Here is a 24,937-nt window from a genome sequence, read left to right as displayed (position 1 = left end):
TAGTACAAAGCATGGCCACTGACACTCCTGTTGTGCTCTCAAAAGTCAGCTTGGAGCTGAGCTCAGCCAGCCTTGGCCTTGGCAAGATGAACCAAGGGATGGTAAAGGAGTGTGGCAAAGGAAGGTGGTCACTGCTCTGCCTGCCCGTAGGAGAACGGTTGGAAACCCGGTGGGAAGGAGTTAATTCAAGTGGATACAGTGACTCGAAGTTCTAAATGTTTTATTGATAAAGATTTTAAGTAGTGAAGAATTTATCTGGGTTATAGCAAACAAACTTGGCAAATAGAGCAAATCAGCTAATAAAATTGACTGACTTGAACAATAATACAGCTTATAAAGTAGAGTTGTCTCAGAATAAATCCTCCATGTAGATCCTTTACTCGGAAATAAAATCAAATAGAATAATTAAGTGATTTTTGTCTCAAAATAATATCCATATGGCAGGCTTGTTCTGAAAGAGCTACAGATAGTGAATAGTATGCACCAGATTGTTTGTAACAAGTTTCTTGGACACAAATTCTTAAGGCTTCCATATCACTAAAGAAAAATGATGTATTTTTGATTGACCTTTTTTTTTTTTTTTTAGATAAAAAGTTTGGTGTTTTGATTTTTAGTTTTAAACCAGTGTTTCCCAGCCATGCTTTCTTCAGTCATACAAACTGGCCAGTCAAAACATGCTGATAATCTTGCTGGAATGAGATGTACACTTATTGTTGGAAAAGTCTAACTTTCCTTTTGTATGTCCCTGGAAAAAAAAAATAGTAGCTTTTTTTTAAAAGGGAGAATTAGTGGCCGTTTCTGCTTATTTAGGTGGGTGAACTGTTTTTCTGCTGGATAGAGACAGGTTAAAAATCACTCTGCAGAAAACTGAGTGCAGTCTCTTCCCTCTAAATGATGCTGCCAAAACTGTGTGTGCAGGAAATTAGTTGGTGTTGGTGGAAATCGGGTGGTTTTCCACCAGAACCAGCACGGATGAAAACTGTCACGTGAGCTCTTGAAGTATTTTTCTTGATCTCCATCAATGAGCTGTTCAGGTGGAAATAAAACAGACTAGTGTCTCAAAGTGGCAAATACCATACAAGGTAATCATCGGCATGCTTGTTCTTGCAATTTCCTGTGCCAGCTTTGTCTAATATCACATTTGTATTTGTACTTGTGCTTATGCCTTGCTCACCTTGTCTGTTGTGATTTTATTAGTATACAGTGTTTGTTTGGGTCTGTGACAATGTCGATGTATGTAACCGATAAATTTGTTGTTACACGGACTGCTTTGGAAAGATGATGGGAAGCGTTCTGGCTGTCATGTAACCTCCTGTGTGCTTGTCACAATGTAGTGACAGTGGAGAGGTGGGGGCACAGAGCTGCCCGCCCTGCTGGAGGGAGGGGTGACAGTCATTATTTGTGGCACTTTGGCAGGTCCTGTCCGCAGAGCGGCTGCGCATTGGGTTCTAAGCAGGGGTTCTTTCAAAATCACGAATAAGTTACTGACACGAAAAATGGTATTTGAAAGAAATGTCTTGCTGCGCACGCGGGCTGTGCTGCGCTGTGAGCTCACCCAGCAGTGTCCCATGTCACCCGGGGTTCCTCCGTAAGGGGACACAGGTGACGGGTACCGGGCTCACATCCCCAGCTCTTGAGCCAGACTGGTGCAGGAGCCTGCGGTGCAATTCCCACTGGAGACAAGGTGGGCACACGGGACAGCTGTGGGCACACGGGACAGCTGTGGGCACACGGGACAGCTGTGGGCAGACGGGCCCGGGGGTGCTGGGGATCCTACTGCAAGTTCCTTCCCTCCAAAATCCTGCAAAGCAGTGGGGACTGTGGAAGCCAGCTGGGTTACAGAACCTAGTTTTCTGGAAACACTGTCTTTCCATGTAGTGTTTGTGTTGTTTTTTTTTTTTTTTTTTCTCTGCCTCATAAAGAAAGGGGAAGAAACTACTGGACATCTAAGCTATGCATTTATTGTAGAGAATCATAGAATGTCCTGAGTTGGGAGGGACCCCCAAGGATCATGGAGCCCAACTCCTGTCCCTGCACAGGACACCCCACAGGTCACACCGTGTGTCTGAGGACGGTGTCCAGTCTCTTCTTGAACACTGTCAGGTTGGGGCCGTGACACCTCCCTGGGGAGCCTGTTCAGTGTCCAGCACCTCTGGGTGAAGAACCTTTTCCTCGTGTCCAGCTGCCCCTCCCCTGGCACATGTTCCTGCCATTCCCTGGGTTCTGTCACTGTCACAGAGAGAAGAGCTCAGCCCTGCCCCTCCTGCTCCCCTGCTGAAGCTGCAGCCCCATGAGCTCTGCCCTCCGTCTCCTCTGCTCCAGGCTGAACAGACCTGTAATGGGAACAATGTCTTCAGTGGGAGCTACTGCCTCTTAAATTGATACAAAGCAGAAAAATTCTATATTTTTAATAAAATCGTGCTCACCTTTTAGTCGGATGATAAAGCGTGAACAGGTTAGCTTGCAGAAATCTGTGCCCAAAGACAGAACAAAGCGAGTGTGTGGTTCTTCCCAGGAAAACAATGGGCTTATGGATTTTACCACAATGGAAAATTTTACGAAATGTTCAGAGGCTGTGCTGTGGGAATTGAGGTTAGCTTAGAACACATATAGTCCTTCCATTGGTTGGGATATGCGGAACAGTCTTAAAACCTCTGTTTTATCAGCTTGCCTTCAGACTTAAGAATTCCAGAGTTAATCCTTGATAATTGGAGACAATGTTGTCTACAGCACAGCACATCACATCACCTTAAAAAAGTGCTGCTATTGGGAACTCATCAGTACTTAAATTTGCCGTTTGAAAATTTGTCAGTTGGTTTCACTGAAAGGCTGGAATAATTTGAATACTCCATACTAAAATGCTGTTCCTCAGTGAGCTGTGGGTCTCCCGAGGTTTCAGAGCAGGGAGGGTAGGGATGTTTAAACTTCATACCCCTTGAAGGTACAGTGCAGAACTTTAAGTGTGATTTAGGGTGATGAAGGTCCTACTTGTGTGAGTATTTGCACAGTCCTAGTTGACTATCATGACCAAAGATGTTCGTTAAGGCTTTGTCTCTTGAGCAGCACAGCTTATTTTATAAAATAGCCCAAGCAAGTGCTCAACAAAGTGAATACTGAATGAGGAAAATGTCTTATTTGGTATATCTAGAGGTGAATTTGCTTACAGGGCAAAAGGGAATAATACCTGCCAAGCAAACCTAGTGTCAGCCTTTCTCTGTGAGAAGAGGGCAAAACCACAATATTCTTATTTTGAACCCTGTTCCACATTGACAGTATATTGTTTTTTAACATTCTCAAGAGAATAAAGTGTCGGGGCGTGGGTTTAATTCCAGTTGTTTTTGCAAATGTCAGCTCTCATGCTATTACTCTTCCAGTTGTCTGTATTTGAGAAGGACAGGCCTTCAGGACAGCTTAACTAACAACTGCTTGTCAAAAATTTTAACTGTGTCTTTCCCTTTTGGCCTTGAGATGTATTTAACTCCTTTTCCCTGATTTTTGTCTACTGGTTCTAACCACAGTGTTCTCTTGAAAAGTAAAAATGAAAGACTTTTTTTCCAAGAACATGTGGTGGTTGTGCTTCCACAAATTGTAGTTATTTTACAGGAATGAAAAGGAATGACCTGTCCTGCTTTTTGTTAATTAATCAAATGAACTATCCAAAGCTTAAAATAAAAACAGCAGAGTTTGCTTAGGAAAAGCATTCTGTAAATAATAGCGTGATTCCAAATATACTTGAGTTGAACAAAATTCTACTGATTTTTGTTTAGGATGGGTATTGTTTTACTAGTTTTAATATAAAACCTCCAGTATTGCTTGTAAGAATGCATTTACAGTGATTGCTTGAATTTAGGTTCTGAAGTCTCACGTGCATAAGTTAATATGTTAAAGTTAAGTGTATTTAAAAAAAGAAAGATCACTTAGCATGTCCAGTGAGAAGACTTCCTTTCATAATTTTCACCTTTTCCCTTAAATGTTATCCTGGGCTATAAATCAGTTTTCTGATAATGAGAGTGGCTTAAACTTAATGCAGATTTTTTAACTCTACTCTTTATCTCCCAACATTTACTCTAAAGGATAACAGCTCTTAGTTTACATGCCAGCTTTTTCCACAGTAAAGCCTGTTTGCTTGTTTTTCAATAGATTAATATGATTCCTATATTGCTTATCAGTTACAGGCTCCTAACACCTCCATCTAGCAAGTGGTTTTACGTTGCTCAGTAAGGCCCATAGTGTCTTACGTAAATGTTCGTGGGTGGATCAGTAATGACTCTCAGGTGGTGGATACCTATACCTAGTTGTATTTTATTTTTCACTTCTGGGAAGTAATTTTTCCTTGTATCTTATATAGGCATCTAACAGATAAGAGACTTGAGACCATCCAGAGAAATGGCAGTGGCACGCTGGGATGTGTTTCCTTTGCATGTTGCTGTAATAATTAGTGAATTCTAACCCCAGTGGGAATTTAAGGTCACTTCTTAAGAAGCAGGTTAGACATACAACTTTTTTAACACAGGAAAATACATTTGGGATTGTCATTTAAATATGTTGCATTTATAAGTGAATGTGGATCCCACTCCTGTTATACGCCTACATAAAAAAAAATATTTTTCTCTTTATAGAACTGACAGTGCATCAGCTGACCAGGACAATTTAAAATACTCTTCATCCAGAGATCGGGGCAGTTCTGCCTCCTATGGATTACAACCCTCAAATTCAGCTGTGGTGTCTCGACAAAGACACGATGATATCAGAGTCCACACTGACATACAGAATGAAGAAAAAGGTATTCAGATTGCTGTTTCATGTGTGAATTGTGAGGGAACACAGAAAGGCAGTAAACTTGAAATGATGGAGAATTTTTTTCTTTTATTTTCTTCTTTCTTTTTTTTTTTCCTCCTCCAAAAAGGAATTGAACTGATAGTACTCATTACCACAGTATCACTGTGGTGAGAGGTTTATCAGAGACCAACAAAATGTTGTGGGTGATATGAATAGTGAGAAAACTCTGCAGTTGTGTTAGGAGAGGAATGGAAGAGACTTAGTGCATGAATGGATTCAACCCTTTTTCTGAAGAACAGTGTTCTGGATCTGTCTGCTCTGCAAGTTGTAATTTCTTCCTGAATACTGTCTAGTGCTTCTGGTATTGAAAATGAACTGCCTGACTAAATGGACTGCTAATCTGGTATATTATCTATTACATCTTCGCTGCAGCAAACTGGAATCTTAGTTTGGGAATCAAATCTATATTTTGTCATTAATGGGAATTTCTACTTTTATGTGCCCCAGTCTGACTTCATATATGTGATGTGATATATGGCTCATACCATTTTCTTTTTTTTTAGAATGGAAATACTTTCTCTAAAAAATAGCTGAAAATTCAAAATCGTGTATTTTTTACCTTTACGAAAAAGAAATCTGTATTCTGAATTTTTTTAATCACCAAATACAGATATCGAATAGGAGGATTTTTTACTTGCAGAGTCACTTCTTCGGCGATGTAAATTTTATTCAGGCAGGCCAGACTCAAAAAAACCTGACAGTAATATTAGTGTGGGAGTTTTTGTTCAGGAACCTAAAAAGCATTCGCACTCCCGCTATATCTGCCTTGTAACTGTCTGTAAAGAATTGCTGCGTCTTAGGAAAATTACAGCTGGGTGCGCTGACGCAAATTTATTTTTATTTATAAGTAGTAGGTACTGTTAGTAGGAGGCAGGAGCGTGAAACAAGTGTTTGTTTATCTGCATACCTTGAGAATTGTAAGATTGGGTTAATTTTAGCAGAGAAACTGCTTAGAAAGTGAGTATATTTGTCAGTGTGTGAGTTTTACTCAGTTTTACTGTGTTTCACACGGGCTGGCACAGTAGGTTATTCTTATACTTTGAAGTGTGCCAGTATTTAAAGAATGTACAGCCAGTATAGTGAAATAATAAGTTGTGGACTAAATCAGTGAAGTAGTTTGAAGTTGCAAAGCAAAAGGCCCCTGGTCCCCCCGGTGCTGTCGCACAGGCCACGGCTCTTCCAGCTCAGCGCGTGGGCTGTGCTGCTCTGTTCAGATGTGACCCCAAAAGAGCCGATTGGGCTATTCTGTACTACAAAACCCAATTCCAAGTATCTCTAGTTAATTTTTCTTTTTGGAGGCATTTGTAAGCTTACAGGTGCAGAACAGTTTCTTTGTTTACTAAGGTTTTTCAGTGAATCTGTTGTAGTCTGCTGGGATGGAATTTTCATTTTCGGAACTCCTAGATTTTCCATCCTGGACAACCATATGTCATAAGTGCCGAGAATCCTTGAGAAGAGTTTCCCCCTCCCCTGCCCCAAGCCCAGTTTCTGGTGTTGATAATGAAGATAATTTCTGGAAGCTGTTCAGGTTTGAAACCCTCCGCGGATGGGAGTTTCTGCAGCCCGGTCAGTGCCCAGTAAATAGTTGCTTTCTCAGATTCAGCTTGAATTTCCCTTCCAGCAATTTATGGCTGCTGACTCCTGTCCTTTTGCTCTACATCTGTAAGATCAGCCTGGCTGGCTGTTTTCTTTTTTTTAAATAACCCTTCACATTAACCAGTGGAAGGCTACGATTAGATCTCTCTCCTCTGTCGTCTTTACTTTATAAAACAGGACAGGGGAGTTTGCAGATTTAAGTTTTTAAAACTGACTAAAAGGCTCCTTGTTTTTTACTTACAGATGAGATATTCTCTGTTCCTGCAACATTCTCTTCCCTTTTGATTTGTAGCTGTGTCAGGTGCTCGGAGTCCTTACTGCAAAAAAGATATTGCACTTGGTATCTGAGTATTTATGCTAAAATTAATGACAGTAACATAGCTGATCATGTTCTTATTTGGTCTCAAATTTAACATTTAAAGGGAAGCGAATAGAATTTGTATGTATTAGGATTTTCAAAAACTTTTCAGACCAGCAGATAACTGAAGAGTTATAATGTAATGTTTACAGGCTTATTGCCAAAAAACCTGATTGCCCTGCTGTTTTTTAGTTACTCTAAATGACGATTTGTTTCATATCGTTACCAAAGATGTACCATCTATTTGCGAAGTGGGAGAATATAGGTTTATATTTAATTCATTTAAGACAATGTCAAATACGATGTAACAAATACTACATGCCTTTGTAGACAAAAAAAGCTGGGATTTTTTTTCTGTGATAGAGGGGAAGTATGAAATAACTTTAAGAACTTCAGTAGTATGTGATAGTAGTCTATTTTTGATAGTCAATGCTTGTGGGCTGTGTGCATGATTATCTGACATCTTCAGTTAAATTAATTTCTTTGTTGCTTTGAATTTTAGTGATACACTTCTGTTTAGTCAGAAATGTAATTATTGCTGTTAGAAGTAATTTCCTTCATGCACAGTGTTGGTTTGTTATGACAAAATAACATTAAGGTGGCAGACATGCTAGTTCATGTTTAAAAATTGAGTTTAATGTTGTAAATCCAAATATACACATCATCTTTACTATGATTGTAATGAATTACAACTGAGATGTTGCACAGGATTTTCTGGTAGGGTAGTCCTGTGTGTATAGAAATACATAAACTTCTACAAGTAGTTCACAGCTGCTTTTTATCGAAAGTTTCGCCTTCACGATGACATTCTTCACATCTGCTAAGGTCCAGATTCCCCTTCATATTTGAACTGATTTTTTTTTATCCATCTCGTAGTCCCGGTGGGTTGCCTGGTTTCACGGGGACCTCTCCTTTGGCTTCCCTTTAGACACGGGGGCCGGTGGAATCATGGAAACATCTGTTCTGAAATACCTCTTGCATCTCTTGTGTTGTTCTGGGTTTAATTCGATGAGTTGATTCTTCACTGGGCAGGCTCAGGGGACGGTGTCACTTCCCCGCAGCGCTGTGGCAAACTGGAAACAGCTTTGGTTTCAGCATTTCAGTGTGTAAAGTCTTGTGAGTCTAGGAGTAAGAATAATTGGATTACTCAAAATGACACTTTTATTTCTGCTTTATATTGTTACCAAAGATGTACCGTGTCTATCTCAAGTGGGAGAAGGTAGGATTGAGTTTAATTAATTAAAGATAATGTCAGTGTATGAAAAATACTGACTGTACGTTTAAGGAGAGTTGTTCAATCTGTACATATAAATAATTTGTGGCTTTTTACAAGCTTTCTTCCATTTTTTGGCCATTTTACTGAGCCTGTGTGGTGGATTTATTAAAAAAAACAGTGGAAATTTGATGTGCATAATTAAGGAGCAAGTAAGTGAATGCCTCTAGCCATGTGTATTAGCAGTTGGACATGAAGGGCTTTGTAAAATACAGGGTCAAAAGTAATAGTAAGAAAACCTCAAATGCAACAAAACTGATGTTAAACTTCATTGAATCATATGAAGAAAACTATTGCAAAAACTTACTAGGTTCTGAAAATGTGACCTGGAGACTTACAGGGCACAACAAAACATTTTTGCATGTGAAAGTGAAAAAGGAAGCTAAAGAAGGTGGTAGAGGATAGGGCTGCTAATTTGCATATGAATTGAATAGCTCGTAACATGTGAGCCTGCTAAATATGTGGTCTGACAGCCTGTTTTAATCTCACGTTGTTTTTTCCACAGGTGGCTACAGTGTCAATGGAGGATCTGGGGAAAATACTTATGGTCGGAAGTCGTTGGGGCAAGAGCTGAGAGTTAACAATGTGACCAACCCTGATTTTACCAGTGTTCCGCATGGGAATCGTGCTTTAGCCACAAAAGACATGAGGAAATCACAGGGTAAGGATACCACAGATTATCAGGAAAAGAGGATCTCTTTTGGCAACCTCTCATGTTTAGAATATGGAAAGAAATTCACTACAATTAGGCAATCTATGTGGATTTTATTTTTTGTGATACGTGGTTAGATGATGTTGATGGAAACTGTAATCTTGTATTAATCTTTACTGTTCCCTGCACTGAGCCTTCTACATGTTAGGCAGATCTCTTGTCTTATGCTATCGATCTTTCAATTTCCTTTAAGTACCTTTTGAACGTTTATTCAGGCTAGAGCCAAACCTGGCAAAGAGATCAAGGGCTCCAAGAAGGAGATTTTTGCTCTTGGATTTGTTGAAAATTGTTGCCCAAGTAAAAAGTTGTCAATGAAGAGTCCCTAGCGTGGGAAAACCTGCAACGGTGAGCGCAACTGTTATCTGTTCTCGCTGGCCTGGGGGTCAACTAGTCATCCCATCGCACCAGCTGGTTAGTGTCAGCACTAGTGTGGCCAGCAGGATCAGGGCAGTGACCGTCCCCTGTGCTGGGCACTGGGGAGGCCGGACCTCGAATCCTGGGGGCAGTTTTGGGCCTCTCATGCCAAGAAAGGCCTTGAGGTGCTGGAGCGAGTTGAGAGAAGGGAACGGAGCTGGGGAAGGGGCTGGAGCACAAGTGTGATGGGAGCGGCTGAGGGAGCTGGGGGTTCAGCTGGAGAACAGGAGCTGAGGGGGGACCTTCTGATCTCTGACCTGCCTGAAAGGAGCTTGGAGCCAGGGGGGGTCGGGCTCTGCTCCCCAGGAACAAGCGCCAGGACCAGAGGAGACAGCCTCAAGTTGCGCCAGGGGAGGTTGAGGTTGGATCTGGGGAACAATTTCTTCCCGAAAGGGCTGTGGGGCATTGGAACAGGCTGCCCAGGGCAGTGCTGGAGTCACCATCCCTGGAGGGGTTGGACAGCCGGAGATGAGGTTCTCAGGGACATGGGGCAGTGCCAGGGCTGGGTTATGGTTGGACTCGATGATCTTGAGGGTCTTTTCCAACCAAAATGATTCTATGATTTTATGATTCTAAGAATGTGGACAAGGTCTTGGGACATGCAGCGAGAGGAAATCTAGAGTTGCAAGAGAGGGAGCAAGAATGCTGGGCACACGTTTTTGAGAAAGCAAGCTTCAGTTGCCCACTGTTTGGGTTTAAATCTTAGTTTAAAAAAAAAAAAAGGTTGTACCAAGGACTTTTGAAAGAAAATAAATCTTCGTTATGACTAAGCACTGCCATTTATTGCATCATTTAGTGTAAGTGGTAGTTGAGACACTGACAAAAACCGTGTCTGCTTTATGCCAGGACTGCTATAAACATGTGAGGACACTCTGTTTCTCCTCAGGGATTCCTGTTTCAGAGGAGACAAAAGGTGAAGTCAGTGTTCAGTGTGCGTTGCGGGTGGAAGAACTGAGGAGCAAGTGGTGACAGGACTGGTGCAAAATCCTGTTCTTTGGAATGGGTTAAACTCAGACTTTATATTCCCATTCTGGTGTCTTGATATAAAAATTACTCGCTCCTTTCAGTGTCTTAAATTATGTCTATGTAGAGGAAATAGAGAATTGTTTAACAGAGAGCTCTATGAATAGTGCATCTGGTAGTGGGCTTGTGCATTAATTTACTGTTGATACTGGCAGAAAATTCAGACTGCTCTCCTGGGTATGTGAGCACCTCTTTAATTTTGAAATGTTAGGAACTAGAATTTCGCGTGACTGGAGTCGCTGCTTGTGACTTGTATGTTCTGTTTGTGATCTGTCCTCTTCCTCTACACGTCGGATTCCAAGAGTTCCTCCTTTTTAACTGGGCTGTCTTTGTGACTTAGAGGTTTCAGCAAGTCATTTTGATTTTTGTTGTGTCTTCTTCAAAATACAGTGGGATTATGTTGCAACAAGATCTTATTTTTTTAATTATTCTCTTGTTTGTTAGTGTGTGCGTTAAGCAATTTTAAAAATAGTTGTCTTCTGTGAGTTAGCATGTGGCTGAGCCCTTGCTGATTTTTCAAAGTGGAAATCATACAGGTGGTCGTTAACTAGTCCTCTGATTAGTATATCTTCAGTCATGCTCTTGGCTAGTTTACTTTTTAAAAAAATTATTTGTAGGTTATGATTATGGCTCAACAGGCAGCTAATACTCTCTTAGGGAATTAGATATTCATCAGATATTAACTGAATAAAAACAAAGCTGCTTTTAGTAGGGTTTTGAACGGTACGTCTTGTTCTAGCAGCAGTTAAATGTGTGTTTCAAACCAGTAACCTTGGTGGTGGTGGTTTTATTTATACAGTTCTCGTTTTAGGATTTTTTTTTTTGGTATGTAGAACAGCACAACCATATTAAAAAATAAATTAGTTTGCCATTAAGAGATTACAGGCAAAAAGACAAATGCAGAGAAGACAACGCTAAAAAGCTGCAAGTTGTGGATTTAATTAACACAAGGCTTATACGTGCTGTTGACATCTCATCTAACATTGAAAAGTCAACCAACATTTTTAGGGACGGGGGGACTTTTTTAGGGAATTTACAAAGACCTAGAATAACTTTACAACAAGTTATTTAGTAGAAGTAATTTTCAGCGTTTTCCAAATCGCTGCCCCTGGTTTGCCCTTCAAGAGCAGCATCTGGTGATGTGATGTGACCCACCTGGGCTGGTCCCCAGTGCAGACTGGGAGGGCTGGGGGGCTGTGCTGGGCCGGGTGTTTGGTCCAGGTTCAAGGACAGATTCAAACTGCTGTTTTGAGAGACTTCATATATAGACAGTCTAACAGGGAAATAAACGTGTGTAGATTCGATTCAGCTTAAGCTTTCAAGATACTTTCAGTAATGGAGAACACGGTACTTTCCTAGCAGAAGAGTTTTCGCGTGGAATTATTCATCAACAGCAGTTACACTTTTTATTTTGTGTACCGCAGTCTGTGTTAATTTCCATTCTAACCAAGCTTTAAAAGAACTTGCATTCTTGTTTGCGTATGTTTTGTTTCCAAACTTATTCCATTTGAACTTTCAAATAATGTTATTGTTGGGTTTTTTTGTTTGTTTTTTTGGTTTTGTTTTTTTTTTCCCCTGACCTTTTGAAGAAAACAGCAGCCATGCTGCACCCTGGGCAGGCTGCATCCTTCCTGATAGGCCTTTTCTTTCTTTCGCCAGGGCGGGTCAGATTTTTTGGGTGGGTAACTGCATGAGGTCCATCTTTCAGAAGTTTGACTATGTATTGACAAGCCTGGGGCTGCAGCACATGGAGATCGTCAGGTGGAAATGATGGTCCAGCGAGGACTGTGACAACCAGTCTGGCATCATCCCCCAGCACCACCTCAGGTGCCGCTTCAGAAGGTGTCTTTGCTGATCATGATTCTTTGGATGTTTTTCAACAGACATGTGGCTTTTTGTCCACTACTGAAGACTGTCGTTTCCAGATAAAGCAAAGGAAAAGAAACTTAATTCTTCCTAAATGGATATGTGTGCCTTAGTCTTCTGTAAAATCAGCAACATTTTAAAAGAAGTGCTCTTCTTTCCTGTCAGATAACATCTCAACATGTTCTAGCTAGGAACAAAACATAGGTTGGATCCTTCAGACTCTTATTGCTATTTTAATGTTTGCTAAGCCTGCCTAATCCTTCGCAATGTCAGGTGTCTTCAAAATTAATTGCTTAAACTGATGCCTGGCAAGAAACAGATTATCCAAGCCTCTCTTAAAATTCAAAAAATTTAGACATGAAAATAAAGTTGAGAATATTTGCCGTGATTATAATGCAGAAGAGCTGCTCTCCTGTAGATGATGCCCTGACCTGTGAGACTTACTGGCCTGGGGGTGGTTCACAGGATTCTGTGATACACAACAACACAAAGGGGTTTGTTTCTTAAATGTATTACAAGTTATTACAATTTACCACTAGTAAAGCAGTTATATACTTGTGATTAATTAGTTACACGGACACCTGTATGTATTGTTTGAAGTGTTACCGGTACAGCACTCACCAGACTTCTCCCAGGAGCGGGACCGGTTGATGACCAGGTCTCTTGCCAGAGCTGCTCTGTCCCCCAGAGTGTTTGCAGGGCGAGCTCTCAGAGAGAAGCTCCATTTTGGGTAGAAAGTGAGTTATTTTGATATTGTTATAGATATGTGAGGCTGTAGAACACAACGCCTGGAGCCACCAGTAGCTCTTACTGTTTTTCACTTGTAATATCTAAGAGGTGATGCTGTTTTGTTGAGGGTATCTTGGGATGTCTCAGGTTTGCAGTACCCAGCTGTCCTTTGAGGATGTTCCAGGCTCCCCGGCTGGCAGATGGCATCTACTCTCAGGATTTTTCCATTATAACCTTCCCATTATATCCAGGTTGCCTTTCTGGCTGGTGACTGATGTGGAAGAGCAGAGAAAAAAAGCTGTCTGGAGTTGTCTTGGGTGTTCTTGTAAGAGCCGTGGTGACTAAGAAAACCTTGTGTTCCACGAATCCTCTAATTTTAGTCACCATTAAACATCTAATGTTAAACTTTTTAAAAAGAAACTTCATTTCCTTTTTGCAAATGAGGGAAATGAATTATTCATATTAATTCATTGTAATCTCTACCTAAATCAGGTAAACTGAGTTGTCACCTTCACTGGTATCAGGAGTGCTAATGACCAACTTAAGTGAAATCTTTTCTTAGGAAGATGCTAATTCTTCTGTGTTATTGTCCGCTTAAATCAATAGTCACTGCACCTCTGCATGCTGTGTTCTGAAAAAAATTGCCTTTTTTTTCAGAGCGATCGTTGTCTTATTCTGACGAGTCTCGACTGTCAAATCTTCTTCGGAGGATTACTCGGGAAGACGACAGAGACCGAAGACTGGCTACTGTAAAGCAATTGAAAGAATTTATTCAACAACCAGAAAACAAACTGGTTAGTAAGTTTTGCTTTTCCACAGCACCTGGAGTACGTCTCTTTGTATAAAACCGTCTTTTTAAAAGCTGGGACATGTCTGCGAGGAATATCTTGTATACAAGGAATTTCCTTCCACAACAAAAGAAAGTGTTTTCCTGGATTGCCTGTCCTTTTTCTGACATTGAGGAAATGTTTTATTGCTTGATTACTTATGACATATTGCCTGAAAGCAAACTACCAAATGAATGACCTGTTAGGAATAAATATGGCAGGCGGTTGGGTTTTTTGACTGGTCTTAGCAATATCCTTTGTATCCTCCAGCAAGGACAGAGAGGAAAATGAAGTGCAATGTGTTGTTCAAGAGCTGTTTGTGTATTTTCAATTAAAAATATGCAGACATTTATACAGTCTTGTGAATAGCTCATCTTAGAGTTACTCAGCTTTCTAGGTAAACACCTTTGTGTGTGGATTCCCTTTCATGGGCAGAGAATAAAGTCAGTCTTCGTTTTCATTACATCTTTGGGTTTTTTAATGAGTTGTTGAACTCTAATATCCTCAATTGTTTTTTTAGGATTTGGGGGGGTGGGGTGTGTGTAAGTATGCCACCGTGGGTAAATGTTTTTATTATTACTTATTTTGAAGTGAAGTATTAAGAATATTTTGTCTGACACATCTCCCCGCTGTTTTAGAGAACTGCAGAGTTCTCAAGTATTGAAGAAGCTGGAAGCACTGGTTTAATTCCCTGCCACAGGCAGTGCTGGGATATTGCAGCTGTGGGTTACATGTCTATCCATATTTACAAGAAGTTGGTTCATTCTCTTGTTATATGTTAATTAAACGGTGGTAATTGTGCTCTTTTCCAAAAGGTATGACGCTTAAACGTTGAGACTTCTCTATTCTCTGCACCTAGGTCTAAGCAGACCATGTGCAGGCCTAGCTAATACTGAGCTTTCCTCCGAAACAAAGACTTTGTTAATGCAGGGGCTTGGGGACTAAATGCATTCAATAACTATTCCATGCTTGAGTTTTTCATTACTTTAATTATTCTTAATGCATTTTTCCCCATTTTTTTTTTTGGTGACTGCATTGTATTTAGATTGATTGGTATCCCAGAACATATTGGAATTGGCATTCTAATGTCTGATTCAGTGGTGGCAAATTTTGTACTTGTTAGTGGTCAGAATGTTAAAAGTTTGTCACTAAGGTTCTTTAAACTTCTCCAGCTTGCTAATGAGAACAAGATGAGGTGTCCAGTGATATCTGTGCCGTCCAGCCTAAAATGATATAATGGACAGTGTTTACCTCGCAATAGCACCTGCAGTTCTTGACACTATTAAGTGTAGTTTAACAGAGTTCTGATATCTTAGATAGTTGCAGCTAGTGTATTTGACAGCTCAACTGACTTATGTGGGGTTTTTTCAGTGCATATTAGGAAAACATGTATTTCTGATGGTGTTTACTCAGGAGCACTGGTTCATCAGTAATGTTTCATCCCCCCAAATAGTGCTGCTTTTCTCTGAAAGTCAGGATTGCCTAGGGAGAGATTTTAAAACTTCACATTGTATTATCTGATCAATTAAATATTCTGCTGATACAATTGATTATTAGTTTAGGAGACTGGGTCTTCAGTTGATGCTACTGATGAGCTGTATGGTGAGTCTTAGTTTGTGAGTTAATGTTTTCACCAAGAACTAAGCTTAGAATGAACCTTGATAGCGGGCTGCCAGTGTATTTTTTTGGCTACTGTAAATAAATATGAATTATAATGTGCAGGATAGTATTGCAATATTGCTTAATATAGTTCATCATAGCATGCAGTGGTCATGGGAAGCATAATAGCATTCTGTTAGCAAACAGAATTGCCAATGGCGTTTTTAGTGTGGGTGTAAACAGGAACTAGTTTGCAGAAGTTATTGTGCAAATATTTGGCTTATGCCTTTTCTGTATCTTACAGGTACTAGTGAAACAACTGGATAATATCCTGACTGCCATTCATGATGTACTTAATGAAAGGTAAGCTGGAAAAACTCAGCTACATGTTAAGAATCTTCTTCCCTGAAGAGTGTGTTCCAAGTAGATTGGCCTGTTTATTGCAGGCTTTTATTCAAGTTGATTTATACCATAGAAATAATATTTCATAGAATTTTTCAGATTATTAATTTTTACTCTAGTTTCATCATTGCTGCCCTTAAGTAGGAAAGAAGCAGCTTCATTCGTGCATATATTTTTCTGCTTCAGAAAATGTTTTGATTTATTCGTGGTTTCTTCTGTTCTACTGTAGTGTCTGGAGATTCCACATTTCTTTTTTTTCTCCCCCCAAATGCAGTAGCAAATTGCTTCAGGAACTGAGACAGGAAGGAGCTTGCTGCCTTGGCCTTCTTTGTGCTTCTCTGAGCTACGAGGCTGAGAAGATCTTTAAATGGATTTTTAGCAAGTTCAGCTCATCCACAAAAGATGAAGTTAAACTTCTTTATTTGTATGCAACCTACAAAGCACTAGAGACTGTAGGAGAAAAGAAAGCCTTTTCATCTTTAATGCAGGTAAGACAACAAGTTAAAACAGGAATATTGATGGTTTTTCCAGTGCAGTGCTTGAATCAACTTTTTAAACTGGGATGAACAATAAGTAATGCTATGTTGACATAATAAATAAATATAATTACAATTGGGAGGGAACATTCTGACTGAATGGGATTCTTTGATTCTGATGACATTAGAAGGGAATGTCAAGCCTTTGTAGGGGGATATGTATTTCGATGCGACTTTTCAGTATATATTGCAAATCTGAGATGAAGAATCTTCTTGAAACCAAAAAGAGAAATCAAGTGGAATAGCACACAAAATCCAACCTCGTGATTGCTTTGTGCTGCCTCCTATTTACAATTTCTAACTCGAATTGTAATGAGATCTCAGAGGGAGTAGGATGCATGCAGACACATCTGGTCCCCTAGTTCAAGTTTTAGGATCTGTTAGAGTAACTAGTTGTTCTGTTGCTGAAGAATTAAAGAAAACAGTATCACCAAGCCTTGAACCTGGGTCTGCCATATCTCAAGCAAATGTCTGGTTAAATTATTATTTTCATGCCGTATACATGGTGCTTTTTACCTTTTTCCTTCCTGTAGAAAGAGTATTGTTTGAATTAAAGTAGCTTGCTAAAAAGTGTTCAACACTGCATAAATCCATGTGTCTAATATTGGAACTTTTTCACGTGTTGTTATAATGAAGTGAAATGTCTAGCGGCTTTGCTTTACTCTGTAGCTTGTGATGACCAGCCTGCAGTCCATTCTGGAAAATGTGGATACACCAGAGTTACTGTGCAAATGTGTCAAGTGCATCCTTTTGGTGTCCCGATGCTACCCCCACATTTTCAGCACCAATTTTAGGGTAAGCTTGCTTTGTCCTCTATATTTTCTTTCTCACATAGGAACGCTGATGCAGCAAATTGGTTCATTAACCTTTTTTCAAAATTGCTTTCCAGGACACAGTGGACATCCTGGTGGGGTGGCACATAGATCACACGCAGAAGCCTTCCCTGACGCAGCAGGTGTCTGGTGAGTTTGGCCAAAGAATCACTTCTGTGGTCCACTCTGGCTTGTAGAATCACAGGATGTTCTGAGTTGGGAGGGACCCCCAAGGATCATGGAGTCCAACTCCTGTCCCTGCAATGACACCCCACAGGTCACACCGTGTGTCTGAGGACGTTGTCCAGTCTCTTCTTGAACACTGTCAGGCTGGGGCTGTGACACGTCCCTGGGGAGCCTGTTCCAGTGTCCAGCACCCTCTGGGTGAAGAACCTTTTCCTCATGTTCAACTGCCCCTCCCCTAGCACATATTCCTGCCATTCCTTGGGGTTCTGTCACTGGTCACTAAAGAGTTTGGCACCCGTCCCTCCTGCTCCCCTTGTGAGGAAACTGTAGACTGCAATGAGGTCTCCTCTTAGTCTCCTCCAGGCTGTACAAACCAAGTGACTTCAGCAGCTCCTCATACAGCTTCCCCTCCAAACCCTTCACCAACTTTGTAGCCTCTTCTGGACACTCTCCAGTAGCTTTATCTCCTTTTACCCTGTGTCCCCAGCCCTGCACACAGCGAATGCTCCAGGTGAGGCCGCCCCAGCACAGAGCAGAGCGGGACAATCCCCTCCCTGCCCGGCTGGCCGTGCTGTGCTGGATGCACCAGGACACGGGTCCCTCTTGGCTCCAGGGACACTGTTGGCTCATGTTCAACTTGACGTCGACCAGAACCCCCAGATCCCTCTCCGCGGAGCTGCTCTCCAGCATCTCGTCCCCCAGTCTGTCTGTACAGCCAGGGCTGCTGTGTCCCAGGTGCAAAATCTGGCACTCGGCCTTGTTGAACCTCATGTGGTTGGTGATTGCCCAGTTCTGCAGTTTGTCCAGATCCCTCTGCAGGGCCTTTCTGCCCTCCAGAGTGTTGACAGCTCCTCCCAATTTTATGTCACTGGCAAACTTGCTAAGCAATCCCTCAAGTCCTGAGTCTAAGTCATTTATAAAGACATTGAAGAACGCTGGCCCTGAGATGAATCCCTGCAGAACCCGCTAGTGACCGGTCGCCAGCCCGATATAATCCCATTTACTGGAACCCTTTGAGCCCGGCCCGTCAGCCGATTGCTCACCCACTGCGCTGTGTGTTCACCCAGCTGTGTGCTGGACATCTTGGCCAGGAGGAGACTGTGCGTTTACTTCCACAAGTCTGGTCCTACTGACGTGCAAGTTGACAACACCAAAATGAGTTTCTGGCTACGTAACATGAGACTTTGTTCCTAATTTTTTAAAGAAATTTGCATTTGCCATTTTATGCGATAGCTAGAAAAATGGGATGCTTTATTCAGGCTACATTTAAACATCATTCGTTTTGTGGAACTTTTTAACAGTTTTTAATAAGTCATAGATCTTAATACATTCTCTGTGAAAGAATAGTTTTTCTCCTATGTACTTCTAGAAAGCCTTTGTGGTAAAGATACTGTACTGGCATTTAAGAAATTGGGAACTTCTTGCTGTAGTTATAGCAGTTGTCTTGGACTTATTCCCAGCAAATATGTTATGTGTCCTGTGGCATTCTATCCTTTAAGTTTAGCTGCTGTGGGGCAGGACTGAACCTTAAAATGAATTTGTCATAGGGACAAAAGAAGGAAATACAATTTATATTTATTTTTTAAAAAACCTATGTTAAAATTTTCATGCGGATGACCTTCTCTTACCTTAGCAACTTTTTTAGCTCAGCAATATGCAACTAAAATTTAATTTTCTGACGTTACCTTATTCCTCTGTTTTAATTGTCCTGGTATTTTTATACAGGATGGCTGCAGAGCTTGGAGCCCTTTTGGGTGGCTGATCTTACTTTTTCTACCACACTCTTGGGTCAGTTTTTAGAAGATATGGAAGCTTATGCTGAGGTAAATAAGACTTTATGGTATATACCAGAGTTAACTGTTGTGGATTTCTTAATAAATCCACAGCTGTGATTTTTATGGATGTATTACATTTGTAGAAAATTATATGGTTTTCCTGGGGAAAAGAGGATCAAATTACGGAGTATAATTAAGGCACGTAAAATGAAATCTTTGTGAACTACTGAAACAGGATCATAGCCAAGCTTTCAGCCTTTGTCATTGAGAATGTCAGGTTATAATACAAATAAAAGCAATTAGCCAAATAGGAATGTCTTCATTTTTAAAAAACTGCAGTGAAGATACTTCACTGTCTTTCCTTGGTGTCTTCTCTAATTGTCCAACTCCAGAGTTTTTTGGTGGTGATTCTCTGTGGGGAGAGGGATTCCTAATGCTTCCATAGATTAATGGTAAAGCTGTCTTCCTTTTAAATAAAGGAACGGATTATATTGTGAAGGAAATAATGCAGCAGGAACTGATAGAAGATGAAAGCATGCTCATTTAACGCACTTTGTTTTGACTTTGTAACCTTTGGTTAGTTAACAGGGTGTAGAGTTGATCTGAAGCTGTCATTAAAGGAAGATTTTTGGTTTGTGGGGGGGAATGGTATATGTATATGTACTCATATATATATGCTTATAATTCGACGGGTAAAAGTGTGTAGACAAGTGTTGTAACAGGGCAGCATTGCGGATGATCATGTTCCAGTGGTCAGGAACATCACAAGCCTCTGTTTTAATTTACAAGATGTAGCCTGAGTACGTTGTTTCTGTGATAAACTAACGAGCAGCGTCTCATCATTACTCGGTGACTTGCTTATCATTGTCTGCCTGCATCTTTGTATGGATGTGAAGTTAGAGATACTGGAGAAATAGATCTGTTCTTGGATGGTATCTGTAATATGTCTGGAAAACAACGTACTTTCAATCTCATATTTTGATCTTTTATGCCTGTATTGTCACTGTTCATGTGTGCACTGACACGTAAAACTTGTGTGCCATAGGATCTGAGCCACGTGGCGTCCGGGGAGTCAGTGGATGAAGATATTCCTCCTCCCTCTGTGTCGCTGCCCAAACTGGCCGCGCTGCTGCGGGTGTTCAGCACGGTGGTGAGGAGCATCGGGGAACGCTTCAGCCCCATCCGGGGGCCGCCCATTACCGAAGGATATGTCACTGATGTGAGAATTCACCTTTTTGGTTCTTGCTGACATGATTTATTGCCATAAAGTGATGCTGTTCACTGCTGAGTTTATTTAGGTTTTGTAAATTTGACATGAATGTGTATAGGCTGGAGAGCTGGGCAGGAAAAAATTTAATGAAATAGAACGAGGACAAGTGTAGAGTCTTGCATCTGGGCAGGAACAACCCCAGGTTCCAGCATAAGTTGGGGAACCCCTGTTGGAGAGCAGTGTAGGGGAAAGGGAGCTGGGGGTCCTGGGGACAGCAGGGTGACCATGAGCCAGCACTGGGCCCTTGTGGCCAGGAAGGGCAATGGGACCTGGAGGAGGATTAGAAGGGGGGTGGTCAGTAGGTCAGAGAGGTTCTCCTGCCCCTATGCTCTGCCCTGGTGAGACCCTATCTGGAATATTGTGTCCAGTTCTGGGCCCCTCAGCTCCAGCAGGACAGGGAACTGCTGGAGAGAGTCCAGCGCAGCCACGAAGATGCTGCAGGGAGTGGAGCATCTCCCGTGTGAGGAAAGGCTGAGGAGCTGGGGCTCTGGAGCTGGAGAAGAGGAGACTGAGGGGTGACCTCATTCATGGGGATCAATATGGAAAGGGGGAGTGTCAGGAGGATGGAGCCAGGCTCTTCTGGGTGACAACCAATGACAGGACAAGGGGCAATGGGTGCAAACTGGAACACAGGAGGTTCCGCTTGAATATGAGAAGAAACCTCTTCATGGTGAGGGTGCCAGAGCCTGGCCCAGGCTGCCCAGGGAGGTTGTGGAGTCTCCTTCTCTGCAGACATTCCAACCCGCCTGGACACCTTCCTGTGTAACCTCATCTGGGTGTTCCTGCTCCGGCGGGGGGATTGGACTGGATGAGCTTGCGAGGTCCCTTCCGATCCCTGACATTCTGGGATTCTGTGATATGCTCAGCTTTGGGCAAGTGCATTTTCTTGAAGAAGTATGCTACAAGAATTTTGTTCAAGTGTAGATTGTGACAGCAGCACATGGGGAGTCGTATTTAGCAAAAACTAACTTTTTAGGCATTTTAACTTCATGCAGCTAGGTTTATGCTTGTGTTATCTGTCTTTGTAACCATAATGTTACCATTTATTCACATTGCTGTGATGCTGTAAAAACTGTATTCAAATTTAGTTCGATTTTTATAAAATGTAGGGGTTTTTAATCCGTACTGAAATTATATCTAGCAAATACGTTAGCAAAGTCCTCTTGTTCTATAGTATAGGATAGTGTAAACTCAAATATTATAGAATATGCTAAATAGCTGCTATACTTTTGTAAAGGAACTGTAGAAGGTGTGAATGATTAAAAATAAAAAAAGTAAAAATATGAGAATACCAGCAGTCAGAATTTTTCTGTGGCAGCATGAACTGCACAACTGGAATTTATGCTCCTGCAGAGTTCTGTGAGGAACAAAACTTCTTGGATAAATAAGTGTATGATTTCCCCATTAAGGCTGAGACAGTTATGGAATTTGTCTTAATCTGAAGAGGATTTTTGTGACAAAAGCTCAAGAAAACTAGTCTGTCTTTTACAAGAGGGGCTCTGTTGAAATCAGTTGGAACTGAGCAGAATTCTGAATAAAAAATTTAGGTTTTCTGGTCCTTGGCAGGTCTTTACCTGAGTAGGAAACCGTACAATTGAAGGTTTGTTTTTCCTTATACTTCTAAGTCCAGTCCCATGATGTGTGTTACTCAGAATATTCTATTGACAGAATTTACTAAGGTGCAGAGTAGGTGAGGGGACAGGATATCAAATGAGTGTGGATCTAATGAAACAGCCTGCAGTCCTTGTCTGTTTGGAATGGAGTTGAATTGAGGGGTTTTTTTTCTTTTGGCAGGTTCTGTACAGAGTGATGCGATGCGTGACTGCAGCAAACCAGGTGTTCTTTTCGGAAGCCGTGCTCACAGCGGCCAACGAGTGCGTGGGGGTTTTACTGGGCAGCCTGGACCCCAGTATGACCATTCACTGTGACATGGTCATCACGTATGGATTAGATCAAATGGAAAACTGTCAGACTTGTGGCACTGATTACATCATTTCAGTCCTGAATCTGTTGACGCTGGTTTGTACATATTTTTATTATTGTGGTTTTCCCATCGGAAAATATTCTTTTTCTAAGCGACCTTTTTGTGTGTGTATTAGACAAATATTTAAAACTCTTCCTGATCACAAGCAAGAAATTCCTCTTCTAAATGCTTGTGTTCTTTTCTGTAAAGCTTATGCTGCCAGTTTGCTGTTGATAAAGTGCTGTTTAGTTTTAGCCTGAGTGGTCGTGGGGGGTTGTTTTTGTGTTGGTTCGTTGGTTTTGTTTTATTTATCTACTTACACCATGACCTGGGAAATCAGATTTATTCAAAACATAGCTCTTAATGTGTAGACCACAAACTCTTAAACCCATGTCAATCGAAATTCATCACACAACTTCCTCAGCTGGGCTGTTAAAGCCTGAAAATAACTAATTCTCTGTATGTGGATTTGGGAAAGCACATACAAAATACTTGCATTGCTGGAAGGCTGTTTTTTCTGAATATAGTGTATACAAGCTAGAAAAAAAAGTATTTTAATTAATATTTAATAATCTCTTCTAATAAAAATCCAGGTGAAGGTATTTATAATTGCTTTTTATCCCCAGATTGTTGAACAAATAAATACAAAACTACCATCGTCGTTTGTAGAGAAATTATTTATACCAGAGTCTAAACTACTTGTTCTTCGTTATCATAAGGAAAAAGAGGTAAGAGTAGGCGACTTCTCCAGGTCTATTACAACCGCCTTCATGCATTTCTTAGAATATATTTATTAAGCTGCAAAACTTTGTTCATCTGAAAGCATTTCTTAGAATATATTTATTATGCTGCAAAACTGTGTTCATCTGAAATATATTTTTTTATCTAAGTATATATCTGAAATTTCTGAAAAGGCAGATGTAGCTTGTTCTTGGTTTGGGCATTTAGATTTGATCATGAATTGGTAAACTGGCTGTCGTACCAGAGAGCGTGATGTGTGGTGTGTGCGTGATCTAGAAAGTAACTAATAGATTCTGTAAGTATGTAGTACTTAATTACAGGAAACTAAAGACAGGTTTATGTATCAGCCTAGGCTATTAATAGATAAAGAAGCGTAATTTTAAATTCTCCATTGGTGATTAGTATGCGTTATGATCTCGTGCTAATGAGCGCTTGCTGTAATGATTTCTGCGGCAGGTCGTGGCAGCAGCCCACGCTGTGTACCAAGCCGTGCTGAGCCTGAAGAACATTCCTGTGCTGGAAACCGCGTACAGGCTGATACTGGGGGAAATGACCTGTGCTCTCAACAGTCTGCTCTATAGTTTACATCTGCCTGAGGCCTGCTCTGAAATCCAGCATGACTCTTTCAAGAAGCGTATATTCAACGTGGATAATGCAAAATTTGTTGTTATATTTGACCTCAGTGCCCTAAGTACTATTGGAAATGCGAAAAACTCATTAATTGGGGTGAGTAAAACTGTACAGATACAGTTTGTGCAGTAAGGGCAAAAACACTTTTTAACCTAGGATATACCATGATGTATTTCACCTGTAACGTACATATGTGTAATTAAAATGATTGCATTTGTTTCCTAACTTATGTTACAGAAAAAATTCCAGTATTATCATTTGGAAACAGAATGGGTGGAGTGTATCTCTAGTTGGTGCATAATGAACAGCAGTTTCTAGGGAAGAGCATCTCGTCAGGGTTATTCATTTTAAGATCGTCATAGTAATTCAGCTTGAAAATCAAGACACCTTTAGTGGGTCCTCTGGTAGTTCCAGCTCTTCCCAAATAAAAACATAAACTGCTTTTAATAGGTTATTTTAAAAGGAGAAAGAAAATAGTTGTAATTGAGATTGGAAAATTAAATTATATCCCTTGAGAAGAAGTAAAACACAATAACTGGTGGAATGGAAATAGGTCTTACTTCTTGCATTCCTTTGTTTATGTTGCAATTGTTTTACAGATGTGGGCCCTTTCGCCGACTGTATTTGCACTACTGAGTAAAAACCTGATGGTTGTTCATGGTGACATTGCAGTTCATTTTCCTGCTGTCCAGTATGCAGTGCTCTATACGTTGTATTCACACTGCTCCAGGTATGAAGATCAATAATTCACCAGTATTTTGAGAGCACTAGAATGGACTGATGTGAATAAAATATATTGTTCGAGGGCTGAATTTAAATAGGCTATTACAATCAAGCTGGTACCCAAACTTCCCCAATCAGTTTTTACTTTGATTAATTGCAGGGTGTCTGTATCCCAGCCAAGAGAGCATATCCTGGCTTAAAATTTGGCATTTTATTCAAAGGCAGATTAGAAGTCTTGTGTTTGACTAGAGATAGGGAGAACTACTGAAAGTAAATAAGGAGAGATTATTTACTATTTATTTACTGTGAGATCTAAGAGAGGTAATGAAATGTAAACAACAGATTTAAACACAGTTTGAACCTTATTACTATAGAATGTTGTCAAAGTAAGGGAATATACTAGTTTAACTGTTAATCTGTACATTTCTTGGTTTCAATGGTGTTTGTTTGGTGGTGTTTTTTTTTTTTTTTTTTTTTTTTTGCTAAGCATTTGAAACCGGATTATTGGGCTGCATGGACTGATGTAAAATTGTAGCTTTGTCCTTTTAGGCCTAGGATCAATATATTTGGGTTTTAACATAATGTAGTAACTATCTGAGTGTTTAACTTTTGCTGCTGGTTTTTTTGGGGGTTTGTTTTGATTTTTTGGGGGGGGCTTTGTTG

General features: G+C 40.7%; 1 protein-coding gene across 1 annotated transcript in view; it reads left to right on the top strand.

Annotated features, from left to right (window-relative positions):
• SMG1 (SMG1 nonsense mediated mRNA decay associated PI3K related kinase) overlaps positions 1-24,937 on the top strand; it is a 69,511-nt gene that overhangs the window by 5,433 nt on the left and 39,141 nt on the right. The window contains exons 2-14 of the mRNA XM_065645310.1: positions 4,620-4,783; positions 8,572-8,727; positions 13,468-13,604; positions 15,541-15,599; positions 15,913-16,126; positions 16,844-16,969; positions 17,064-17,136; positions 18,898-18,995; positions 19,993-20,166; positions 22,012-22,236; positions 22,807-22,908; positions 23,378-23,647; positions 24,151-24,281. Of these exons, the coding sequence (XP_065501382.1) occupies positions 4,620-4,783; positions 8,572-8,727; positions 13,468-13,604; positions 15,541-15,599; positions 15,913-16,126; positions 16,844-16,969; positions 17,064-17,136; positions 18,898-18,995; positions 19,993-20,166; positions 22,012-22,236; positions 22,807-22,908; positions 23,378-23,647; positions 24,151-24,281 (1,929 nt within the window). The remainder of the gene's footprint in view (positions 1-4,619; positions 4,784-8,571; positions 8,728-13,467; positions 13,605-15,540; positions 15,600-15,912; positions 16,127-16,843; positions 16,970-17,063; positions 17,137-18,897; positions 18,996-19,992; positions 20,167-22,011; positions 22,237-22,806; positions 22,909-23,377; positions 23,648-24,150; positions 24,282-24,937) is intronic.

The sequence above is a fragment of the Caloenas nicobarica genome, chromosome 14 (assembly GCF_036013445.1).
Source record: "Caloenas nicobarica isolate bCalNic1 chromosome 14, bCalNic1.hap1, whole genome shotgun sequence".
Lineage (NCBI taxonomy): Eukaryota > Metazoa > Chordata > Aves > Columbiformes > Columbidae > Caloenas > Caloenas nicobarica.
This window is presented reverse-complemented; position numbering and strand designations above follow the sequence as displayed.